Source organism: Theropithecus gelada, chromosome 2 (genome assembly GCF_003255815.1).
Source record: "Theropithecus gelada isolate Dixy chromosome 2, Tgel_1.0, whole genome shotgun sequence".
NCBI lineage: Eukaryota > Metazoa > Chordata > Mammalia > Primates > Cercopithecidae > Theropithecus > Theropithecus gelada.
Window position 1 is genome coordinate 53,429,477 of NC_037669.1, and position 25,547 is coordinate 53,455,023.

The following is a 25,547-nucleotide window of genomic DNA, read 5'->3' on the forward strand; positions in this document are numbered from 1 at the left end:
GTTTGTTTCCTCAAAAGTCTTCCCAGTCCACCCCTCGTCTAGGTCAGGCCTACCTGTTATATATTCTCATGGCAACTGAGCTCCTGCTTCCTGCATGTATTACAATGATAAGTATTTGTGAAATTATTTGTTAATCACCATCCCCCACTAGACTTCAAGCTCCACATGTCTGTCTAGTTCCCCTGTCCCTGGAACATAGTAGGTCTTAAATACACTACTTGACATGCAAGTAAGTAATAGAACAACTAAACAAACAGTGGGAAGGGAGAACTGTATTGGGTCACTGACAATGACTAGGATTTGGGTAAACAAAAATTTGAGGCATCTAATAAGTGACAGAGCTCAGGTTCAAAGCTAGGTCTGTCTGGGTCCTAAAGGGAGTTCATAATACTCTCCAATAATAGATTGGATTATTCCTTTTTTTTTTTTTTTTTTGTGCTAGGGTCTCACTAGGTTGCCCAGGCTGGTCTCGAACTTCTGACTTTAAGCGATCTCCTCCCACCTCAGCCTCCCAAAGTGCTGGGTTTACAAGCTTCAGCCACTGTGCGCAGCCTAGACTGGATTATTCTTCCCAACTAGGCACCTCCTCCCTCTAGTAATATTATATTATATATCCTCACTCTTTGCAACATGACCTTTGCAAGACCTCCTACTAGGAGGACTACACCGACTAATGTCAATGACTTTGGGCTTGGTCCTGTGACTTGCTTTGGTAACAGAAATGGAAGACATCACACTGTACCATTGTTGAGCTAAGACTTTAAGGCATAATAATCACCAACCCTTTTAAGCTTAAACCTTCTACCATAGGAAGAGTAGGACACAAATGACTGTTCCTCCTTTAGCCTAGATTTTGAAAATAACAAATACAATGGACTGGAACCTGACTCCAAGTTATGTGGCTTATTGAGTAAGTTCAGCCTAGTGACACAGCTGAACCACAGCCAACCTGCCCACCATGAACATGAAATAAATGTTTGCAATTGTAAGCCACTGAGATTTTGGGATTGCATGATATGCAATATTGTCCCAGCAGAAATCTAACTAATATGGCTCCTCAATGACAGGGTTGCAACTTATTTTTTTCAGCATCTAGCACATAGCTGGCTACATAGCGGGTGGTGAATCAATACTGTTAAACCCAATAAATGATGTTCCTCAGGGACTCTAGTGAAATGGACAAAAACATTAACAATGCTTCTAAAGCAAAGATTTTTAAATGGATGAATCTAATACAAAGTGACTAAAGAGAGAAACTTTGAGAAAGTGGGCTTTTTTTTCTTTTTGGTTAGGACTGAGAACCTCTTCTGGCACTTTAAGTATAAACAAATGCTTTGGAGACACCTAATCTAACTCCTGTCAGATAAATTGATTAAGTATTCAAGAGGCAGAATATCGTTTGCTGGTTGACCTTAAAAAAAGAAAACTGTCAAGATTTTAAACGAAAGGAGCTGAAAGACTTTTCTCTTGTTATCTGGTATTTCTAATGATATAACTCAAAAACCAGAAGCAGCTAGAGCAAAAAGCTAAACTTTCAGCCCAATCTTTCTTCTGCATGAAGACCTGCATTCAATTTAATTTCATAAATCTGTACTAAGTAACTACCAAGTATTCTGGTGATAGAGGAAAAATAGTATCTTAGATCTGAGCCACTGCAAATCTCTTTGGAACCAGGCAGGATATAAAAATATATACACTCCTAAATTCCTCAACTTAAACTCATAATGCTTTGCAATTACAAACCATTTCTTCATACATTCGTCATTTCGTTTTCACAAGAATATGTGAGAAAGATTAATTATTATTATTACATTATTTAGACAGGGTTTCGGTTTGTCACCTAGGCTTGAGTGCAATGGCTCACTGCAGCCTTGACCTCCCAGGCTCAAGCAATCCTTTTGTTTCAGCCACCACTGTAGCTGGGACTACAGATGCACACCACCACCACACCTGACTAATTGTATTTTACAGAGATGGGGTCTCACTATGTTGCCCAGGCTGGTCTCAAACTCCTGGACTCAGGTAAGCCTCCTGCCTTAGCTTCCCAAAGTGCTGGTGAGAGGTGAAACCAGCTGGATTTCCTGGGTTGAATGGGGACTTGGATAACTTTTCTGTCTAGCTAGAGGATTGTAAATGCACCAATCAGCACTCTGTAAAAATGCACCAATCAGTGCTCTGTGTCTAGCTAAAGGATTGCAAATGCACCAATCAGCACTCTGTAAAAACGCACCAATCAGCACTCTGTGTCTAGCTAGAGGATTGTAAACACACCCATCAGCACTCTGTAAAAACACACCAATCAGCACTCTGTGTCTAAAGGATTGTAAACCCACCAATCAGCACTCTGTAAAAACACACCAGTCAGTGCTCTGTGTCTAGCTAAAGGTTTGTAAACACACCAATCAGCACTCTGTAAAATGGACCTATCAGTACTCTGTAAAATGGAACAATCAGCAGGACATGGGCAGGGACAAATAAGGGAATAAAAGCTGGCCACCCCAGCCAGCAGTGGCAACCTGCTCGGGTCCCCTTCCACGCTGTAGAAGCTTTGTTCTTTCACTCTTCACTATAAATCTTGCTGCTGCTCACTCTTTGGGTCTGCACCACCTTTAAGAGCTATAACACTTGCCGCGAAAGTCTGCGGCTTCATTCTTGAAGTCAGCAAGACTACGAACCCACCGGAAGGAAGAAACTCCAGACACATCTGAAGGAACAAACTCCAGACATACCATCTTCAAGAGCTGTAACACTCACCGCAAAGGTCCTCAGTTTCATTCTTGAAGTCTGCAAGACCAAGAACCCACCAGAAGGAACCCCACAAACCCACCGGAAGGAAGAAACTCAGGACACATCTGAAGGTACAAACTCCGGACACACCATCTTTAAGAGCTGTAACACTCACCGTGAAAGTCTGCAACTTCATTCTTGAAGTCAGCAAAACCAAGAACCCACCAGAAGGAACCAACTCCAGACACACTGGGATTGCAGGTTATGTTTTTTTATCCCTCTCTCAGATGAGGAAACAGAGGCTCAGCCACACGGTGAGTGGCTGGTAGAAAGTGACAGATGTCTGATTCTCTTTCTTCAATGCCATAAGGGCCTCATTTCCCAAGACTTAAACATTTATAGATGTAACAGAAAACCTCCGCAAAAGCATCAACATACCACACCGGGGAATATTTTCTGGAGCCGGTCTGCTGCAGCCAGAGCCTTGGGCTTACCACCCGCTAGGCAATCTTCAAACTCATAGAGAGGCTGCCTCACAGGATTGGAGTAGGAGATCTTGGCATTGTCCACAAATGTGATGTGTCTCACGCCCCAACCCTGTGTGGAAACAGATCATGGTGTGTTTCTGATGAACATTTAACAGGGTGCTGTCTCTTGAAATCTCAAAACGAATATTGGTTTGGAGAAGCTTGGGAACCTCAAAACACAGGAAACTTCAGAAACTGAATTGTGCAAATTCAGGTTACGATAAACAGAATGTTGACTTTCCTTAAAAAACAACATAATTATATACTCAGTGCCTGACTTACTGGAGCAATGAGACTAAAAAATGTCAGAGTGGGACAGACTAATAATTCATTATTTTTGACAGTGTCACCAAAGATTTGGAGGTAAATCCCATAAGAATTGTCCATGCTGTCATTTTAAAAAGATTAGCAATAGCCCATAAATGTCCTTGATTTCCCTTAACGAATAATTAAATATAAATAACAACTACTCTTGAAGCTCATTTAAAGCCTGAATGAACTCCTCAAAAAAATGACTCACAAATTATTTCCCACTGTATGATATTTTAGAACATTTTGTACCATTTCTTCAAAAGACAAAGCCTTATTAATAATCTGGAATTTAGGGAACAAGTCTATATTCTTAGAAATAGTTTTCACGGTTTTATAGGCTTCAGTTATGTCTCCTATAACAGTTTTATAAAACCATACAATTTTAAAGGTAGATGGGATCTCTAAAATCCTTAGTCCAATTACTTTTTTTTACAGATATGGAAACTGATGCCCAGGAAAGATAAGTGATTTGCCTACGGGATACATCTGGTTAATGGTGGGAATGAATGAGCTCTCTAGAGTTGCAACCAAATGAAGTTGCCTACTTCTTGGGGTAGGGTACAGTGGGTATATTTTAGTAGATGATAAATAAGCATACGGACCTAAAAGATGTCCTGCCATGAGTGGCTATAAGGCTAAGATTCTGCTGTCTCTCTTATTTCATTATCTTTCCATTAGAAACTGAGAGACTCAATTAGATTGAAGGTTTCAGAGGTCCAGCCCTCGAGGACCCAAGATTCGTTTTCAGCGTTGAGCACAACAGGCCAGAATCTGCCTTTCATAAGCATAGGTTAGACGGGCTGTTTTGAAGCCCACTGGTAACCTTTTGGTCTACCCACCCAGTTTTGTAAATTATTTTCATCATCTAAGCAACCTACCATGGAGGGAGAATAAAGTCACTTGTGCTTGCTTTGGGAATGTTTATTTCTGAAGTATTTTTGCATTCCTTAAAGCAACTGATGAGTGGATAGCAAGGAAGGCAGTCTGGGAACGTGCTGGGTAGTGGGAAGAAAGCCAGATACATTACAAACATGACATAGGTTAGTCACATGCAGGTGTATTTGCACAAACTTAACTTTTGCTTTCCTGGAATGCTACACAGTTTAAATGGCTAATCTGCAAAGATTAAAGAAAATCACAATACTCAATGCTGGTGAGGATGTGGTAGGGAGAAAATCATCCTACTGATTGAGAATGTTAAAGTTGTCTAATCTTTCTGGAAAGCAATTTGGCAGTATGTTTCTAGAATCTTAAGAATACCCATATCCTATGACCTATTTCCAGCAATTTATCCTAAGAAGTAATCTGACATACTGACCAAGATGCAGTCACAAAGATGTTCTTTGCAGCACAATTTACAATTGTAAAAAACTGGAAACAATGTTAATGCTAAACATTAGGAGAAGGGTTCAGTAAGTTATGTTTCATCATATAAGAAGGCATATTCTACAGTCATAAAGCTTTAGCAGACATTGCAGTGAACTCGTGCAGTCCCAACTACTTGGGAGGCCGAGGTGGGAAGATCACAAGGTCCAGTCCAGTCTGGGCAACAAAGCCAGATTCTGTCTCAAAAAATAAAAAGAAGGCCTCATAGACAGGCATAAAATGACATGTTAATTGGTAACAGCAAAGGACATTATTATATATCTAATAAAGGACATTATATATCTAATAAAATGTTAAAATACATATTAAACACTGAAAAGTAACAAGTGAAAAAGCAGTAGGAAAATGAGTGTCTTCTTTTCTGCTTTATGACTTTTATACTTTACAAATTTTCTATAATGGCTTTATGTTGACTTCGCAATTTTGAAAAATGTAAGGAAAATCTAAGCATCTAATAACTCTAGAACCTAGAAAAAGACAGTAAAATAAATTCCACAGAAGGAAGAAAAAATTAATAAAGATAAAAGTAGATATTTATGAATCTGAAAGCAAAATGAGACAGAAAATAAAAATTATAGAATAAATAAAGTAATGCTCCAAAAAGACCGATAAAATAGACAGGCTTCTCTAGCAAGGCTGAATATGAGAAAAAAAGAGAAAACACAAATATACAACATTAGGAATATGAAAAGATTTTTTAAAAGATAAAAACAAGATTTAAAAAATAAGAGAATACCATATATATTTTATATCAATTAATTTTTAAAGCCAGAAAAGCAGTACAAAATCTAAAAAGGTGAGTCAACCCAGAAACATATGTAGAAGTTCACAGATTCCCAGCACCCCCACTGCCCCAACCAACAAAATTCTTAAATGCATCTGGCCCAGGCGGATTTATAACTGAATTTTACTTAACCATCAAGGAACAGATAATTCATTTATTTAAACTATTCTGGAGCTTAAAAAAGGCAGAACTTTTAAAGTTTATTTTATAAAGCTAGCATAATGTAGCTATAAAATATACAGATAGAACAAGGAATAATATGACGATAAACCAATTTGACTTATGAAGTGAGATGTAAAATTCATTGATTAATTGATTGGTTGACTGAGACAGTGTCTTGCTCTGTCTCCCAGGCTGGAGAGCATGGCATGATCTTAGCCCACTACAGCCTCAAACCTCCTGGACTGAGGCAATCCTCCCACCTCAGCTCCCGAGCGGCTGCAACTACAGGCACGTGCCACCACAGCCTGGCTAATTTTTTTTTTTTTTTTGTAGAGATGGGATTTCGCCATGTTGTCCAGGCTCGTCTCGAACTCCTGAGCTCAAACGATCCACCCACCTTGGCCTCCCAAACTGCTGGGATTGCACGTGTGAGCCACCGTGCCCAGCCGAGATGTAACATTTAAAAACAAAACATTAATAATTGAATTCAAGGGTATATGAGAAGAATAAGATACCATGTACAAATAGGGTTTATTCTAGGAATGCTCAACATTAGAATACTTTGTCTTGATAAACATAGTTAATAAAGCTCAACATTTCTGATACAAACATGCGGAAGCAGAAATCAGCTTCCTTAAATTATAAAGAACACTTACCAGAAACCAATATCAAAATTAAAGGTAAAAACAAGAGGCACTCTCATTAAAGTCAGCAACAAAACAAAGATAACAACTCTCACTGCCATTCGTCTACATTACTGTGGAGTTCTACCCAGTCTTATAAGACAAGGAAAAGAAAGATATAAGTGTTGGTGAGGAATACTATTAAGCTACAAAAGAATAAAAAACTCTTAGAACTAAGAGAGCTTAGAAAGATGGCCAAAGATAAATATGCAAAATTCACTATTTTTCCTACATCCCAGTAATAGTCAACTGGAAAGTTTAATGGGAGAAAATATCTCTAAAGGAAAAAACATCATTAAATATGTAGAAATACCATATTTAAACTAAATTAGATACGTGCAAGGCCTATATAAAGAAGATACTACTGAAAGACAAAGATCCTATATAAAGAAGATACTACTGAAAGACAAAGATGATCTAATTAAGAGATACACTATGCTTCCAGAACTAAGGATTAATGTCATAAAAATACATCAATTCCTTCTAATTTATCTATAAATTCATTGTAATTTCAACTAAAACACTGAGTATGAATATAGGAATAAAAAAATAGATCAATGAGTCAAAATAGAGAATCCATAAAGAGACTCAGGTATGTAAGGGGGTTTAGCATTTGATAAAGACAGAAAAATGATTTAGATTACTGAATAAATGCCATTAAAACAACTAACAATCCATTTTGTGCAAAAGTAGCTAGATCTTTACCCCTCATCATATAACCAAAAAATTTCCATATTCATAAAGCTCTAACATAAAAACAAGAGTTCCATGAGCCACAAAGGAAAAGACTGACACATATAATAACATAAAGCTGAAAAAAACTTTTATATGGCTAAAGATACCTTAGATAAACTGAGAAAAACATTTGCATCATAATACAGAAAAAAGGTTAATTGCCCCAATAAAAAGAACTCTAAATCAATAAAAGACACAACCCAAAGAACATGAATCAAAGAAATAAAACTCACAAAAGAAATAAAATTAAACTCACCCTTGCTAATTAAAGAAATGCAAATTCAAACAATAAATGTTACTTAACTGACTGAGATTTCAAAAGTTGACATATCCAATTTTGGCAAGAGTGTGGAAAAAAGTTCTATGTCTCATATGTGTAACATTTTTGGAAGGCAATTTCGTTTGAAAAAAAATTTTGACCAGGCGTGGTGGCTCACACTTGTACACCCAGCACTTTGTGAGGCCAAGGCAGGCAGGCAGATCACTTGAGGGCAAGAGTTCAAGACCAACCTGGACAACATGGCAAAACCCTGTCTCTACTAAAAATACAAAAATTAGCCAGGTGTAGTGGTGTACCCCTGTAGTCCCAGCTACTCAGGAAGTTGAGGCAGGAGAATCGCTGAACTCAGGAGGCGGAGGTTGCAGTGGGCTGAGATCATGCCACTGCACTCCGGCCTGGGTGACGAAGTGAGGCTTTGTCTAAAAAAAAAAAAAAAAAAAAAAAAAAAAATTAATGACAAACATAAATAAAATATTTACATTCAAATTCTAAACTCTCTCTAACATAGCAATTCTATGACTAGGGCTTTCTTCCTAAAATTAAAAAAAATCCTATAGATGAATAAACATACAAGTAAAAGAATGTTCTCTAATAGAGAACAGTATCTAATAGAAAAAAATAGAAAGTAACCTGAAATTGATTAAATAAAGAACATAGTCATACAACAAAATACCACATATACATACTATGGAAACACAGAAAGGTAGCCACAGTCATTTTTCTATCTAGTTAAAAATAAAAACCTGTTATAGATAGTATGCTATGATCTAATTTTCATAAATATAAATAAATATCAGCAAAGATAAACATTTCTCTATATTTAGATATGTCTACAATAACATCTGGGAAACAGGCTGCATACTAATCTACAAAGTCAGCTTAACAGGAAATGGGACTTGCAATGGGTGTGGAGGACTTTCTGTTTCTATCTGATGATAAAAGCTTGTATTTATTTTACACTTAAAAAGATAAGAAAAGGAAAAAGGAAGGGAGGGAGAGATGGAGGGGATGGAGAGCTGGGAGATGGAAGGCAATCATGAAGAGTAAAACAAGAAGAGAAGCTACAATTTCAAAGGTGCCATTTGCACCCCCCACCTCCTACTTACCATCAACGTCCTAGCTACATTGCAACCCAAGGTGCCAGCTCCAAGCAGCAGACATTTGACAGACACAACCTTGTCCAAGTCTAAAGTAGGAACCAATCTCCAACACATCAGTTTGAGATTTAGATCCACTGATGACTCAGCTAACCTAGAAAAGGAGAGATTTACTTATTCAGTCTCTCATTTGTGCAATAATCTTGTTCTGAAAGATTTCAAGTGGCTATGTGAGAAAATAAGAAATAATAAGGAAATTGGGATCAAATGAAAAAGAAAATGAAGCTGGAGGGTAAGCAGGGAGGAGAAAGGTTCCCCCCAGCAGCATGCTGTTGGAGTCCTGTGCAATGAGGGGGCCACAAATTTGATACTGAGTTCCAGCAGCCAAGGTGAAAAGGGAAGAGCATGACCGGTTATAGGAATCATGGTGTCCACGAATAAGAACACACCATTTGATTAAGAGGAAAGTTTTTCCTAGTACTGAAAACAGAAATTTCTCTCATATCTCCTTAATAAAGAATGCACTCAGGCCAGGCAGTGGCTCACCCCTGTAATCTCAGCACTTTGGGAGGCCGAAGCGGGTGGATCACCTGAGGTCAAGAGTTCGAGACCAGCCTAGCCAACATGGTGAAACCCTGTCTCTACCAAAAATACAAAAATTAGCTGGGTGTGGTGGCAGGCACCTGTAATCCCAGCTACTCAGGAGGCTGAGGCAGGAGATTCGCTTGAACCCGGGAGGTGGAGGTTGCAGTGAACCGAGATCATGCCATTGCACTCCAGCCTGGGCAACAGGAGCGAAACTGTCTCAAACAAACAAACAAACAAAAAGAGTGCACTCAGATTCGCCCTTAAATACAATAGTGGTTTCCATGAAATAATTCTTCTAATATCCTTCAAAGTGGGCCAATAAGGGCTTGGCGTGGTGGCTCATGCCTGTAATCCCAGCACTTTGGGAGGCCGAGGCAGGTGGATCACGAGGTCAGGAGTTCGAGACCAGCCTGGGCAACACAGTGAAACCGTCCCTATAAAATACAAAAAATTAGCTGGGTGTGGTGGCGTGTGCCTGTAATCCCAGCTACTCAGGAGGCTGAGGCAGGAGAATCGCTTGAACCCAGGAGGCGGAGCTTGCAGTGAGCAGAGATCGTACCCTTGTATTCCAACCTGTGCAGAGCAAGACTCCGTCTGGGGCACAGGGAGAAGTGAGCCAATAGGACCAAGCCAGAGGACAATGCATAAAGGACTGAAAGACAGTACAGGTACACTGGTGGTCTGAGAGCATGAGCTTGAAAGAAGAACAAAATTTAAAATGTCTAGAACAGATGAACAGTCTGCCCTTCAGGATATGCATTGTTAATATTAATTCTCACAACCCAACTTCAATTCAAGAGCAGGATAACACATGGCAGCATGACTGGCACCCCTTGGGCTGAATTACACAATGTTGTGTTGGCCTGACAGAACTTGGTGTGTGTCTTGGTTACAACAAGCCTGACTGGAGAAAACAGCTTCCCAAATCTACCTTTTAGGGTCCATACATTCACTGAGGTTCACCATCCTTGGTCCCATGCCTCCTTTCTGGTTCTTTTCCCATCCAACTGCTTTAGGACAATCTTAAGGCAAATAAAACACAAAGCTTAATGAAGGAGGGAAGAATAAAAACAAACAGATCAAGCAGCGACCTTGTATAAAAAGGATCGACATTCATAATGGCCCATGCATTGACAAGCTTTTGGTTTGCTTCTTTCTAAAAGAGACCTGAGGGCCTGAATTTCCATGGACTTGCTACAGTTGCCTCCCCATCTTTCTCAACTACTGGGAGTCTTGTTTAGGGACCATCAAACCCAAGCAATCTTCCTGTACAGGAGCTTCTGAAATAGTCCTCAACTCTGGCCCAAGGTGCCTCAACTTTCACTGTTACTGGAAGTTGCTGGGGAAAAAAAAAAAAAAGACAGTCTTATCTGGGGTAGGTATAACCCCACCGAGGCTTCTATCTAAGCAAGCCAAGCCAATGTAACTGCAGCACACCTTCATTGAAGTTCCTATTGGGATCTGAATCTGTAAATTCAGTATGTACCTTCTGTTGCTCATCCTTACCATGTCCCCCTGCTCAGCCTTTCTGTCACTGCACCTGTGAGCAGATCATAGTCCAAGGTGACTGTCCTTTGATTAAGCTGCCCTTTCCTTTAAGCTCATCTTTATCCATTCAGAACTTTCCCTTCCCTGACTTCTCCCTTCCCCGCTGCCCTTTTAATCCCTGCTATGGGAGCCTCTGTAACTCCAATTAACTCCAATTCTAGCAGTTCCCAAAGTGTGTCCTATTCAATAATCTCAGAGGATAAGGATCCTGTAGCTAAACAGACTTGGGAAATGCTTCTATACTTATATCTATCTTCTATCTCCAGCCCCCCAATACCACTCAAACCTGGCCATTCACATGGCACATGAGGGAGATAAAAGCTCTGAGAAACCTGCAGTACAGAACCCACGTGATTTGATTTGGCTTTGTGTTTCCCGAACTTACATGGCTCTCGATATGTCCCTTCATTTCCCTGCATACCAATTACAATCTCAAAGGAAACATTGCTCTATTCTACTGTTGCAAAATTCTCTTAAACATCTCAATTGCTTTGTAGGACACGCCTGCGTCCTCATGTTAATGAAAGCTCTGCTTGCCTTGGTGGAACCACAGCCTTGTAAATCTTGCTAGTGGATCCACCCACCCTCTTGGGCTCCCTACATCTCAGGACCTATGCTGCTCCCCTTTTCTCATTGAATTCCTACTGCTCACAATAAAGCCTGAACTCCTAAGCAAGAAATTCACCCCGCCACAGCCTACACTTCCAGCATCACCTCCAGTCTGCCTTAGGCAACAGACTCTGCAGGAACAGAAACTCCTTGACTTGAAATTAAGATGTATGGGACTGGCAGGGGGAATTTTAATTTTGTTTCTAATTGTACGCTGGTTTTTTCTTTTCTTTTCTTTTCTTTTTTTTGAGACAGAGTCTTGCTCTGTTGCCCAGGCTGGAGTGCAGTGGCACGATTTTGGCTCACTGCAAGCTCTGCCTCCTGGGTTCCCGCCATTCTCCTGCCTCAGCCTCCTGAGTAGCTGGGACTACAGGCGCCCGCCACCACACCCGGCTAATTTTTTGTATTTTTAGTAGAGATGGTGCTTCACCGTGTTAGCCAGGATGATCTCGATCTCCTGAGCTCGTGATTCACCTGCCTCAGCCTCCCAAAGTGCCGGGATTACAGGCGTGAGTTACCACACCTGGCCTGTACACTGGTTTTCTTTGTCCATTCTCCTACTTTTGAATTTCTATCAAGATTGCAATTTTCCTTTCCTTGGGAAACTTTTTAGCTTTTGACATTAAAAGAAAAAAAAAAAAAGTATTGCCCAATATAATTATGGGACATAGAAGGTACTGAGATTCCCTTTACACGATCTTTTGTTTCTGGGATAGGATGACCAATGAGAAACCATAGGGCCAATTATCCTTGAAAGCTACTTGGGCCCCAGTTTGGCTGGGGGTATCATTCACAGCAAGAAGCCAGAAAGCAAACGTCCTTCCCCATTTTAAATTGGGCACTCTAATGCGGTATTTTTTAATGCCATGAAAAATTAAAACTGAAAAAATAGAGTTTTCTTGTTTGAGACAGGGTCTTGCTATGTTGCTGAAGCTATTCTTTAACTCCTGAGCTCAAGTGATCCTCCAGCTTCAGCCTCTGGAGCAGCTTCGATTACAGGCATGGGCCACCACACCCAGTCAGATTTGAGTTTCATAAAGAGATTAAGACTTCAGAATTGTTTTTCTGTGGGGAAAAGAAACAGTTCCCACCTGCTACTAATTGATATTTTGTTTGATTTTATTACTATTCTTAGATTGAATTAAAAATGTGTCTCTCAACAGCAAAGACATGGAATCAGTTTAAATGCCCATCAGTGACAGACTAGATAAAGAAAATGTGGTACACATACACCATGAAATACTATGCGGCCACAAAAAAGAATGAGATCATGTCTTTTGCAGGAACATGGATGGAGCTTGAGGTCATTATCCTTAGCAAACTAGTGCAGGAACAGAAAACCAAATACTGCATGTTCTTAGTTATAAGCAGGAGCTAAATGATGAGAACTCATGGACACAAAGGGAAACAACAGACACTGGGGCCTACTTGAGGGTGAAGGGTGGGAGAAGGGAGAGGATCAGAAAAAATACTAGGTACTAGGTATTAGTACCTGGGTGATCAAATAATTGGTACAACAAACCCCTGTGAAACAAGTTTACCTATATAACAAACCACATATACCCTGAACGGAAAATACAAGTTTTTTTTTGTTTTTTTTTTTTTTAATGTGTCTCTGATACATAGCACAGGAACTTGACAAGAACTACAGAATCATAGCCTAGTACTGTCATCCATAACTCCAGCCTCGGTTTTCTCTTGTTACAGGTAAGAAATTATTAGACAAAAATAAAACATAATTTCAATTAAAAGCTCTCTATACTCAAAAGGCAACAGATGCTGGGCTCATGTCTGTAGTCCCAGCTACTTGGGTGGCTAAGGCAGGAGGAAAGATTGCAGGAGGAAGGATTTGGCTCAGGAGTTCAAGGCCAGCCTGGGCAACATAAGAAGACCCTCATCTCTCAAAATAATAATAATAATAATAAAGGCTATAGCCATTTCTAAGAAAATCAGATGCTCCTTAAACTTAATAATGAAAAAAATACCACATATGGCAATAGTATTTGATTTACCATACCTGCCTCCATATAATCTATACCGATAAGACATACACCAAATTAAATGATAAATATATAATACATATAAACATATATATATGTTTTTTGAGACAGAGTCTTGCTCTCTTGCCAGGCTGGAGTAAAGTGGCACTTATCTTGGCTCACTAAAACCTCCGCCTCCCGGGTTCAAGCAATTCTCCTGCCTCAGCCTCCTGAGTAACTGGGACTACAGGTGCGCGCCACCATGCCTAACTAATTTTTATATTTTTAGTAGAGAGACGGGGTTTCACCACGTTGGCCAGGATGGTCTCGATCTCTTGACCTCATGATCTGCCTGCCCTGGCCTCCCAAAATGCTGGGATTACAGGCGTGAGCAACCGCGACTGGCCAAGAAAATATTTTTTAGGGAAAAATTAGGGGCTGTCTCCCATAGTGGGCAAGCAGGAGGAGCACAGGAAAAACCAGAGTTAAGATGATGGAATCTCTACCCTCAGCAGTGTCTGCCATCTTCCTCCACCAGGTGCCAGAGCTGTAACACACCATGAGGAAGCAAAAGAAGACATAGGATATTTAAAATAATACTCCACGACTGCGCAAGGTAGCTCACACCTGTAGTCCCAGCACTTTGGGTGGCTGAGGCTAGAGGATTGCTTGAGCCCAGGAGTTCAAGACCAGCCTGGGCAACCTAGTGAAACTCTGTCTCTGCAAAAAATACAAAAATTAGTCAGGTGTGGTGGCACATCCCTGTAGTCCCAGCTACTCAGAAGGCTAAGCTGGGGGGATGGTTTGAGTCTGGGAGGTCAAGGCTACAGTGAGCTATGATTTTGCCACTGCACTCCAGCCTGTCAAGACCCTGTCTCAAAAAATAAAATAAAATAAAATAAAATAATTTAAAATAATACTCCTTATACCATTACCATGGCAACTATGGGATGTCTTAAAAGTACTGAAAAGTACAACCATACTTATATTTTCAGTTTACATTATGATATAGAAAAATTCTTTATAAAGCTGTATTTACCATAAAGTTTTATTTACAGCTAAAAGGGAACATATTAATTTACATGAAAAACAGGAAATTCATTTGCCTTTCCTAAGCTAAATAATCTACATTAAATATCAGGCATAAAGAAGATATGTTAAAGGCATTATTGGATGTCAGAAAACCTTTTTCAGATGGAAATGTAAGGTGTGGTTTCTAGGTTTAAATGTCAGCATCAGCTGGGCACGGTGGCTCACGCCTGTAATCCTAGCACCTTGGGAGGCTGAGGCAGGCAGATTGCCTGAGCTCAGGAGTTCAAGATCAGCCTGGGTACACGGTGAAACCCCATCTCAACTAAACACAAAAAAACAGCCAGGTGTGGCAGTGTGCACCTGCAGTCCCAGCTACTCAGGAGGCTAAGGCAGGAGAATTGCTTGAACCCCGGAGGCAGAGGTTGCAGTGAGCTGAGATCCTGCCACTGCACTCCAGTCTAGGCGACAGAGTGAGACTCTGTCTCCAAAAAAAAAGTGACTGGGCATAGTGGCTCACTCCTGTAATCCCAGCACTTCGGGAGGCTGAGGCTGGCGGATCACGAGGTCAGGGGTTCGAGCCTGGCCAACAAGCGAACCTGCACTCAAGCCTCAAGTGGCAGGGCAAGACTCCATCTCAAAAAAAGATTTAAAAAAATGTCAGCATCATCAAGCATGAGCGTTATCATAGAGAGTAGGATGTAAGAATAACTCAGTGACTTTGTCATAAAGTGTAAAGAAAACTGCCTCTCCACAGAGTGGTTGGCAGAATTAAGTGATTGCCTCATGGAAGGTGCCTGGCAGCTTGTCAGACACACAGACCAGACCCACATTACTTTTTAGTTAACTCTCACCTCATTCCCCAAGACCACGTTTATCCAACCCGCGGCCCAGGACGGCTTTGAATGTGGCCCAACACAAATTCATAAACTTCCTTAAAACATTACGAGATTTTTTTTTTTTTTTCTCATCAGCTATTGTTAGTGTTAGTGTATTTTATGTGTGGTCCAAGACAATTCTTCTTCCAGTGTGGCCAAGGGAAGCCAAAAGATTGGATACCCCTGCGACTATCTTTAAGTGTGGTTTAATAAAACAAAGGTACAGCATGTAAATTAACATTACACAGGAGCTATTTTATAATTTACCAGAAGAGGGTGCTACATCCAATGCAAATATCTAAAGCCAGCAGAACGGCAAAGGCTCTAAACTGAAAAGCAGCATCGTCCTTTGATTAAACGGAAGTACTCTGTCAATCTTTCAGAGAAGTCTGTAAAGACATCCATGTTAGAGCACAGAACTGCTGAAAAAATGTCATGTGGGCCAGTCCTGAATCCTTTTGACTTTAGCACTCTAGAAAAGATATCTCAGAAGAGATTTTTTTTTTTTTTGAGACAGGGTCTTGCTCTGTCACCCAGGCTAGAGTGCAGCAGCGCAATAGGCTCACTACACCTCCACCTCCCAAGTTCAAGTGATTCTCCTGCCTCAGCCTCCTGAGTAGCTGGGATTACAGATGCCCGCCACCACACCTCGCTCATTTTCGTATTTTTAGTAGAGACAGGGTTTTGCCTTGTTGGTCAGGCCAATCTCGAACTCCTGACCTCAGATGATCCACCTGCCTCAGCCTCCCAAAGTGCTGGGATTACAGGCATGACCCACCACACCCAGCCTTGAAAGAGATTTTGACACCACCTCCCCCATCACACACACACATTTTAAGGCATATCTATGGCATAAGGAAAGAAATGTGCCTTGGAACCATCAGGATGGTGTGAGGAACAACAAGTTAAATAATACATGTGAGGCCAGGCTCGGTGACTCACACCTATAATCCCAGCACTTTGGGAGGCCAAGGTGGGTGGATCACTTGAGGTCAGGAGTTCAAGACCGGTCTGAACAACATGGTGAAACCTGTCTCTACTAAAAATACAAAAATTAGCAGGGCGTGGTGGCGGGCTCCTGTAATCCCAGCTTCTTGGGAGGTCAAGGCGGGAGAATCACTTGAACCTGGGAGGTGGAGGCTGCAGTGAGTCAAGATCATGCCACTGCACTCCAGCCTGGGTGACGAAGCTAGACTCTGCCTCAAAAATAATAATAATAATATATGTTGTGAAAGTGCTCTCAAAAGCATACAAATCAAATCAGGAATTATTCTGGCAAGAAGTATAAAAGTGCGGGGCTTTATGTGAGCTAGGAAATTTACATAACATTTATAAAGCACCTACGATGTGCCAGACATTGTGCTCTGACTTTGACACAGGACATGGATGCCTGATAAGAAATATTTCCGGAGCTGGGCATTATATCCTTATTTTACTCAAACTTGAGTATGTATTCCATACATACTCTGTGACATACGTAAAAAATATATATGTATATATTTATAAAAATATATATATATGTATATATATTTTTACTCTGTGACATACGTAAAAAATATATATGTATATATATACACACACACATATATCTCTCTATAGATAAAATGTCTCTCAGTCTAAGTTTCTGAATTTAGAAAATGGGAATAAAAGCTGATAGTTGTCACATAAGGATCAAATGAAGATATTAAATGTGGAAGGAGAAATGGCATTTTTGCTGACTGGTTTGCTATATGGAGAACAGGATCACATACAACTTTAAAGTATAGAACAAATAAATATTTAAGTGCATTAATACTTCATCCTTCCTTTAAGAATGGACAGGAATAAAGATTTTGTGTTAAACAAAAGTAAAATTAAAACAGGGGGAGCAGAGGGGAACAAATCCTGAAGACTGAAAAAACTGCCTAGAGAAAATTTCCTGGTCACAATCTTTGCCTTTGTTCCAGTCTGAATAGCAGAGCGTGCCCTCTGTTCGAAGTAGGTGTCTGCATTGGCAAAGAGGTACAAGTTGTACTTTTCTCTTCCTTTCTTGTGCCATTGTGAAGGGATGAAAAGAAAGTAAACCTGGTTCCGTTTCTGATAAATGATAATTATATGCATTTTCAAAGACCGGCAAATTACCTGGGCTAAATGCCATTTCTGGAAGCTTCACTTCGAAGATGATGCTGTGGGCAACGTCTCGCGCCCCCTGCATGGTACGGTCACGGAAGCAAAGAACTTCAACAGACTGGAAACTGCTACTCCTGTTGTCATGCCCGGATTTTTATTTATTTATTATTTTTTTTAAAGGAAGGAAAAGAAAAAGCTCACATAAGAGCTTCAGCAAACCAGTTGGAGAGAATTCAATGCATTGTAATTATGCCTCTCTGATACCCACAGGAGATGGCCTTAACTCTTTTGACCACATTCATATACAGTTCATCTGTCCAAGTGTTTAGAGGCTAAACAATGAATTAGTTGTGATTTCTTTCTAGGTGAATTTTATATTACAGTCATATTGCACATAAATAATTCTGACAAATAAATCTTTTAAATGCAAGGAAAAAATGCTCACAAGACATTTAGAAAAAAAACTCTTTAACTCGTGGGTTCTTTTGGTTCCCTCCGCTCTCCCCATATGAATTTCCATATTAAGCAGTAGCACCTCAGTCAGTAGTTAGGAAGCCCATTTGCACTGTGTAGACTTACCACCTGGATAATTGTGGATTGTCTCCCTCAGAGCACAATCTATAATTTATCTGTCTTCATTTTTTAAATAAATATTTTTATTTAAGTAAAGCAGACACATTACACAAATCCCAAGTATAAAGAAGGCTGTCTCATGCCTTCTCTCAGTCATTAACCACTGCCTTCAAAAGTAACAACTACTCTAAGTCCATATATTGGTTTTGCCTATTTTAACTTTACATAAATGGAATCATAGAGTACGTATTATTTTAGGTCCAACTTATTTCACTTAATACTATGTTTTTAAAATTCATTCATGTTGATTTCTGTATTAATAGTTCACTCAGATTCATTGTAATACAGCATTTCATCGTAAGGGATATACTAAAATTTATTATTCATTTCACTATTGAAGAACATGTGGACTATTCCCAGTTTTTAGTTATTGAGCATAATGCTTCTGTAAACATTCTTGTATATGTGTTTTGCTTCTATCTATGTATGTATTTCAGTGAGTAATATACTTGAGAGTAACATTGCTGAGCCATGGATATTTTTAATTTTGGTAGATACTGCCCAACATTCCAGCCGTATTTGCTCCACATCTTCGACAACACTTGGTATGGACGTTTTTGTTAAATACTTTTGGTGGATATGTAGTAGCATCTCATTATGGTTTTAATTTTTATTTCCTTAATGACATGATGTTGGGCATCTTTTCAAATATATATTGGCTTTTAAGATATCCTCTGTTTTAATTGTTTTAGGGTTAAGAAAAAATGGAGAATGACAGCAGTAGGAAAATCCTATCTGAAAGAAACCCAGACAGCTAGAAGGGAGGGCTACAGAATTTGTGTCAGGACCTCTGGCTACCAACTCTACCATATGCTAAAACATCTTTAGCACAGAATGATTAGAGTATGCAGGTCCCTAACAGACCTGCTTAAGGTTCACTAGTATGGAAATTGGGTTATGACTGATTTATTGATTACCTGATTTCCATGCCCAAAATGGGAGAAAAAAAAAAAAAAGCATTTAGGAAAACAGAGATACAAATAGAAACAGACACATTGTAAAACACATACTGGCAAAGGCAGACAGACAGACAAACACACACTCTTGTAAATACCATCTGTGGGCTGCTAGGACCAAAAAATTCCTCAAAGGCCATCCAGGGTACTGGGCTAAGTTACAGGGATCATATACACCAATTGTTATCTGTGAACAAAAAAGACTTTCTGAGTGAGTCAAGTATCATCTCAGCTTCACAATACAGATGTTGCTCATACTTCCTCTTTGTTTTTTTTATGCTTTCGGCAAAGCCTTAAAAATTAGACATCTGGTAAAGGGCTAAGGGGAGGAGAAGAAAGCCACAGGATCTCACACTGGACTACAGAACTTCTTGATGGCAGGGGTTATCAAATTCTTGTCTGCATCCCTGTGCCTTGCATTGGGCCTGGCAGAAAGTAGGAGCTAAATACATTTAGAAGGAAAAAAGACTAGAAGGAAGATGGGGAATGAAGGAGGACAGTCAAGAGGGCTTGCAGAGAAAATCCTCTTGTAAACAAAGAAATATAATCTGTGAAACTGACTCATTTTTATGCAATGAGAAAATCAAAGAAGGGCCACTACTAATGTAAGTCTACAATTAGATCAAGTTAAACAGCCAGTTACCCTTGATTTTGCTAACATATATTTCCTCCCTTCCCTTTCCCATCCCACTCCAATCCTGATCTTCATCTGGAAAACTCTACTCAATTTAAAATACCATTTCTTCAGTGAAGTCTTCTCCTGGCAGAAGTAGTTGACCTGTCCTTGCTGCTTCCATAGCTCTTTGAACCTAGTATATAACATTTTTCATTTTTCTGTCTCCTTCCTTTCAAAGACAATGAGCATCCAGCACCCAGATACTGACTTCTAAATACCATTCTCCAAGAAAAGAAATCAGGGCTCCTTGGACACATTGTTAATTCTAGGGCTCAGGCAGGGAAAATACAAGAGAAGCTTGAAGCATCCTATAATACCAGGAAAGGAGGTACTCAAAAAACAAATGAATTGGGGCATGCCAAGGGGAAACAGGCACCAACTGAAAGAGTTCTCAATGGCCAAGGCTGGCACAATTTGTACAACAATATAAATAATATGATGTTGAATTATAACCCAAAGTATAAAATAAGTATCTATGAGTCCACATTGATATAAATAAAGAATGGAATAAATGTGAAGGGACAAGTCTTCCTTAAAGAAAATTTCCAAACAATATATGCAAATACTGCCCTCTTCAGAAGCAAAATTTAACCCTTCCCCTCCTTAAAGGTAGCTGGAATTAGTGATTTACTTCCAAAGAAAAAAACAGTAACTTTACAGTGGAGAAACCTGGCAAATATTACCTTAACCAAGTAATCAATTTAACATTACCAAGGATGTCACGTGGATATCAGGTGATAACGGTACTTCACTCTGTGGTATTCTTTCCAAAAACCCGTAATAACCCCAGTCTAATCACAAGAAAACATCAGACAAACGCAAATTAAGGGACATTCTATAAAAATAACTAAGCAGTACTCCTCAAAAATGTCAAAGTCATCAAAAAAATCAAAGAAAGCCTGAGAAACAATTACAGATCACAGGAAACTAAGGAGGAGACATGACAACGAATTGCAATGTGGTATCCTGGACTGGATCCTAAACAGAAAGAGGGTATTATAGGAAAAAACTGGTGAAACTGGAAATGTCTAGAGTTGAGTTAATTGTAATGTAAAAATTCTGGCTTCTTAGTTTTGACTAATGAAACGTGGTGATATAATGTGACAACATTAGAGAAAACTGAAACCGGGTGAAGGTATATGGTAATTCTCTGTACTGTCTTTGCCACTATCTTCTGTAAATCTAAAATTATCCCAAAATAAAGTTTATTTTAAAAAAAAAAGGAAGACAAAGAGCATCTGGAGAGCAGAGAGTATCTTTTTCATCTCTCCACGATCAGTTCATAAATACAGAGCAGACACTCGGTGAATGTTTTTGAATAACAAAGTAGATGGATGGATAAATGGGTGGAAGAAAGGAAGGAAGGATGTAGAGTGAGTAGGGGTGAGGGAGAGAAATTGCTGGCAGAGAACCATAAATTGACCCATAGGTTTCCTTCATAAGCACAGCATGGGTTAAATGAAAACACGGCTGACACGTTTTTGTTAAATCTAGATCCAGTTAGTTCTGTAAGGATGAAATCACCCTAAACACTCCCTTTTATTTCCCACAATGCTTGGTATAGTATCAGCCACAAAGTAGGAGCTTAACTAATATTCAGAAGAATATCTATAACCCCACTATCCTGAGAGGACTATTAACATCTTGGTATATAATTGCCCATAAACTTATTCTTTGCATAAATATATTTTAATTACTAGGACTTTGAAACAAACATGGGATGATGCTGTAAATACTGTCTTTGTTGTTGTTTTGAGACAGAGTCTCACTCTATACCCAGGCTGGAGTGCAGTGGCATGATCTCGGCTCACTGCAACCTCCACCTCAAGGGATTCAAGCAGTTCTAGTGCCTCAGCCTCTCTAGTTCCTGGGACAACAGACAGGCGTGTGCTACCATGCCCTGCTAAGTTTTTGTATTTTTTCAGTAGAGATAGGGTTACACCATGTTGGCCAGGTTGGTCTCGAACTCCTGGTCTCAAGTGATCCACTGGCTTTATCCTCCCAAAGTGCTGGGATTGCAGGCATGAGTCACTGCGCCTGGCCTAAATATTGTTTTATATCTCTTATTGTATTATGAACTGTCTTCCATGCCAGTAAATGTTCTACAACCATTGTGAGTCATGGCTGAATGGCATTCCATTGTATTGATGTACCAAACTTTTTCTATTTCCTTTTGAAGGACAATTAAGTAGTCTTAATCTGCTCAATCTCTGAAAATGAATTTTACTATGGTCTTATCAGATAATTACTGTATTATTTCAAAGACACTCTTTAAAATATTTGCTACCTTTTCTGTTATATACAATTTTCTTATTCCTAAAATTGAAGCATTTTTTGTCTAAAAGCATGTTCATTTCTTAAACGCAAATAGACAGATTCATATTTAATTTAATACAAATATGTTCATAGCTATGGTCATCCTTTCAGGAAATACCTTTATTTGAGATTTCCTTTTCCACACAGATAAGGTTTCAGCATCTAAGGTTTACAGCATCTAGTAAAAATAGAGCTTACTACACTGAGTAGTCTCTTACTAAATGAGGCCTAGGGAAAAGTACTCAACCCTCCAAGCCACAGTTTAATCATGGAGGAAATAATATATTACTTATTTCATAGAGCTGTAGTGAGGATTAAATGAGCTGATACTAAATATGAAAAGGCCAGCACATACATAGTGCTACTAATATCATTATTGGTGATAGACTCAGAATCTCCAGTGGTGAGCCCAGCAATCTGTATCTTTATCTGTACCAGGCTCCTGAATTATTCTGATGCGGCTGGTCCACTCCATGCACTCCAATTTGGGGCATATTAGAGTGGGTCCTCTTATAGACAAAAGAAAACATCTCCGAACTGTCATTATCTTGAAAACTCTGAACTGGCTCTACATGTTCCCATGCTCCTCAAAATGTGGTCCATGCCCCAGCAGCATGCATGCATCAGCCTTCCCTGGGAGCCTTCAGAAAAGCAGAATCCCAGGTCTCCACCCCAGACCTGCTGAATCAGAGTTTGCATTTTAATAAGAACCTAGGTGATTAATACACCCAGGGAAGTTTCAGAAGCACTGTTCTTCCTCAACCTTCTAATAGCCATGGGTCTCACACTTGAAGATTCTTGGGTATCACCTGCGGAGCTATCAAAAATACTGCTGCCTGCGTCCCACCTCCAGAGGTTCTGGTTTAATTGATCTGGAGTTTGGCTTGAGTATTGGTTATTTGAAAAGATCCTCAGGTGATTCTAATGTGCAGGTTACAAACTTCTTGATTGTCTGCAGCAGTTTCTCAAAGTACAGTCCGGCACAGACCACCTGCATCAGAATTGCCTAGAAGCTTGATGAACTTGCACAACACCCTACCCGCACACATACAAACACTCAATCTGATCCCAGACCTCTCTAGGTACCACCAGTACCTGCATGTCCAGTGACTACTGCATGTGATTCTTGTGTACACTATCATCTTAGCACTAGCTGTCTAGAGTCAAAAGAAGAAAATGAGTATTTGCTTAAAAGAGGGTTCACTGCATAAATATACACAATTGTAAGAAATTCCTGACTTTAGAAAATTAAAATTTGGAGAAACAAGCATTTTAGAATAAAGAAAACACAGGATGCATTTTATGTTTGATGTCTTGCTGGTTTAGAACTCTCTGTGAAGGCAGGAGCAGTGTATTCATCTTTCCATTTCTAGTTACCTAAGCACAGTGCCTGATAGTCAGCAAGTATCTATTGAATAGATGACAGACTAGTAAATTTCTCCAGGCTTGAATACATGGACTTCCCCTCTGCAAAGATCTTGAGCAGGGATCCTGGGAGGCAGCTAGAGGGGGAAAAGTGATGCCTGAGTGACACAGACCTGAAGCTTCTATACAAAACCGTGATGCAGCATCTCAGCAAGTTCCTTTTCCTTCCTTCTTTCCTCTCTCAACAATACAGGGTCTCATGGTATTTTAACCCTGGGATTCTCCTAGGTGAGAATGTGAAAGTAAGATGAAAAAAAAAAAGAGGGCTTCCAATGAGAAGCGAGAGAACTCTGAGAACAAGATTTCCAGTCTAGGGCTTCCACCAAATTAAGAAATTGTCTTCCTTGAGCTCTTCTGGTTCATGTGGCCACCCCATTTGCTACTCTTCCATCAGGGACATCTTTTTATTTTGTTCCCCTCTGCCAATTACGACAGATAGCGTCTGCCAGACAAGCTACATTTATTTAGCAATCATCGCATCAATTTCACATTGCTTTTATTCATAAAAAGCATTTACAACTCTAGGCCAGGCGCAGTGGCTCAAGCCTGTAATCCCAGCACTTTGGGAGGCCAAGGCGGGCAGATCACGAGGTCAGGAGATCGAGACCATCCTGGCTAACACGGTAAAATCCTGTCTAGTAAAATACAAAAAAATTAGTTGGGCATGGTGGCGGGCGCCTGTAGTCCCAGCTACTTGGGAGGCTGAGGTAGGAGAATGGCGTGAACCTGGGAGGCGGAGGTTGCAGTTAGCCAAGATCTCGCCACTGCACTCCAGCCTGGGCGACACAGCGAGACTCCGTCTCAAAAAAAAAAAAAAAGAAAGAAAGAAAAGTATTTATAACTCCATCCAGTGTAAAAAGGGGGAGAAGGGAGAAACTAGCATTTCTACTTCCAAAACACTGGAACAGCTTAGAATTAGAAAATGGCCTGATGCAGTGAAAAACGCACTTGCTGAACAGTCAGGAGGTATGTGTTTTAATTCTGCAGCTAACTGATTCTAAGACATCGGGGGAAGTTCCTTCCTCTCCTGCAAGATGAGGGGGTTGAACCTTTCATCTCAAAGGATTTCTTCGGGCTCCAGAATCACAGAACTTTAGAGAATGTTTAAGAAGAAAATATCCTATAGGTCACAAAACAACACAGACTATATCAAAGCTCAATCTGACAGAGTATCTAAAGGCTATTCAAACCAGCAAAGGAAAAACAAAAAAAAAAACACACAAAGGCTATTAAATGGGTTACTTAGGAAGAATCCAGGCAGTATCAATCTAGAAAAGGCCATTCCTACAGAAACATTTGAGTTGCAATTTTCAAATGACTTCATAAACCTGGGCCCTTAATCAAACATTCTGGATCACTTGCTCTTGTGTAACCTTGAGCAATTTACTTAACTTCTCTATGCCTTAATTTTCTCAACTACAGGATAATTTTTTTTTTTTTTTTTTTTTTTTTTTTTTTTTTTTTTTTTTTTAAGATAGAGTTTTGCTCCTGTTGCCCAGGCTGGAATGCAATGACACGATCTCAGCTCACCATAACCTCCGCCTCCTGGGTTCAAGCCATTCTCCTGTCTCAGCCTCCCGAGTAGGTGGGATTACAGGCATGTGCCACCACGCCTGGCTAATTTTGTATTTTTAGTAGAGATGGGATTTCATCATGTTGGTCAGGCTGGTCACGAACTCCGGACCTCAGGTGATCTGCCCACCTCGGCCTCCCAAAGTGCTGTGATTACATGCATGAGTCACCACGCCTGGCCTATAGGATAATTTTTAACTGTACTTAGCACAGAAACTGAGAATGAGGCCAGCACTCAACAAATGGTAACTACAAAAACAACATAAATACACTCTCTTGCAGTAACTTCATTGACCTCTTTGTTCAATCCAATCCATCACCACGACAGTCATTGCTTAATGATGGGGATGCACTCTGAGAAATGCATTGTTAGGCAATTTCACCATCATACTAACATCACAGGGTGTTCTTACACAAACCTAGATTGTATAGCCTACTACACCACACCTGAGCTACCTGGTATAGCTTGTTGTTCCTAGGCTAGAAACCTGGAGAGCATGTGACCATACTGAATACTGTAGGTAACTGTAACACAA

The 25,547-nt window shown here is 39.9% G+C and overlaps 1 protein-coding gene across 5 annotated transcripts in view; it reads right to left on the bottom strand.

Moving 5' to 3' along the window:
- Positions 1 to 25,547, bottom strand: part of ATG7 (autophagy related 7) — a 278,547-nt gene that overhangs the window by 205,150 nt on the left and 47,850 nt on the right. For 4 of the 5 annotated variants that reach the window (XM_025374532.1, XM_025374526.1, XM_025374523.1 and 1 more), the window contains 5 exons: positions 19,121 to 19,209; positions 17,446 to 17,567; positions 10,213 to 10,303; positions 8,703 to 8,847; positions 3,166 to 3,324 (listed from right to left, as the gene is read on the bottom strand). In XM_025374532.1, the coding sequence (XP_025230317.1) occupies positions 3,166 to 3,324; positions 8,703 to 8,847; positions 10,213 to 10,303; positions 17,446 to 17,567; positions 19,121 to 19,209 (606 nt within the window). The remainder of the gene's footprint in view (positions 1 to 3,165; positions 3,325 to 8,702; positions 8,848 to 10,212; positions 10,304 to 17,445; positions 17,568 to 19,120; positions 19,210 to 25,547) is intronic. The other variant, XM_025374538.1, reaches the window with a different exon arrangement.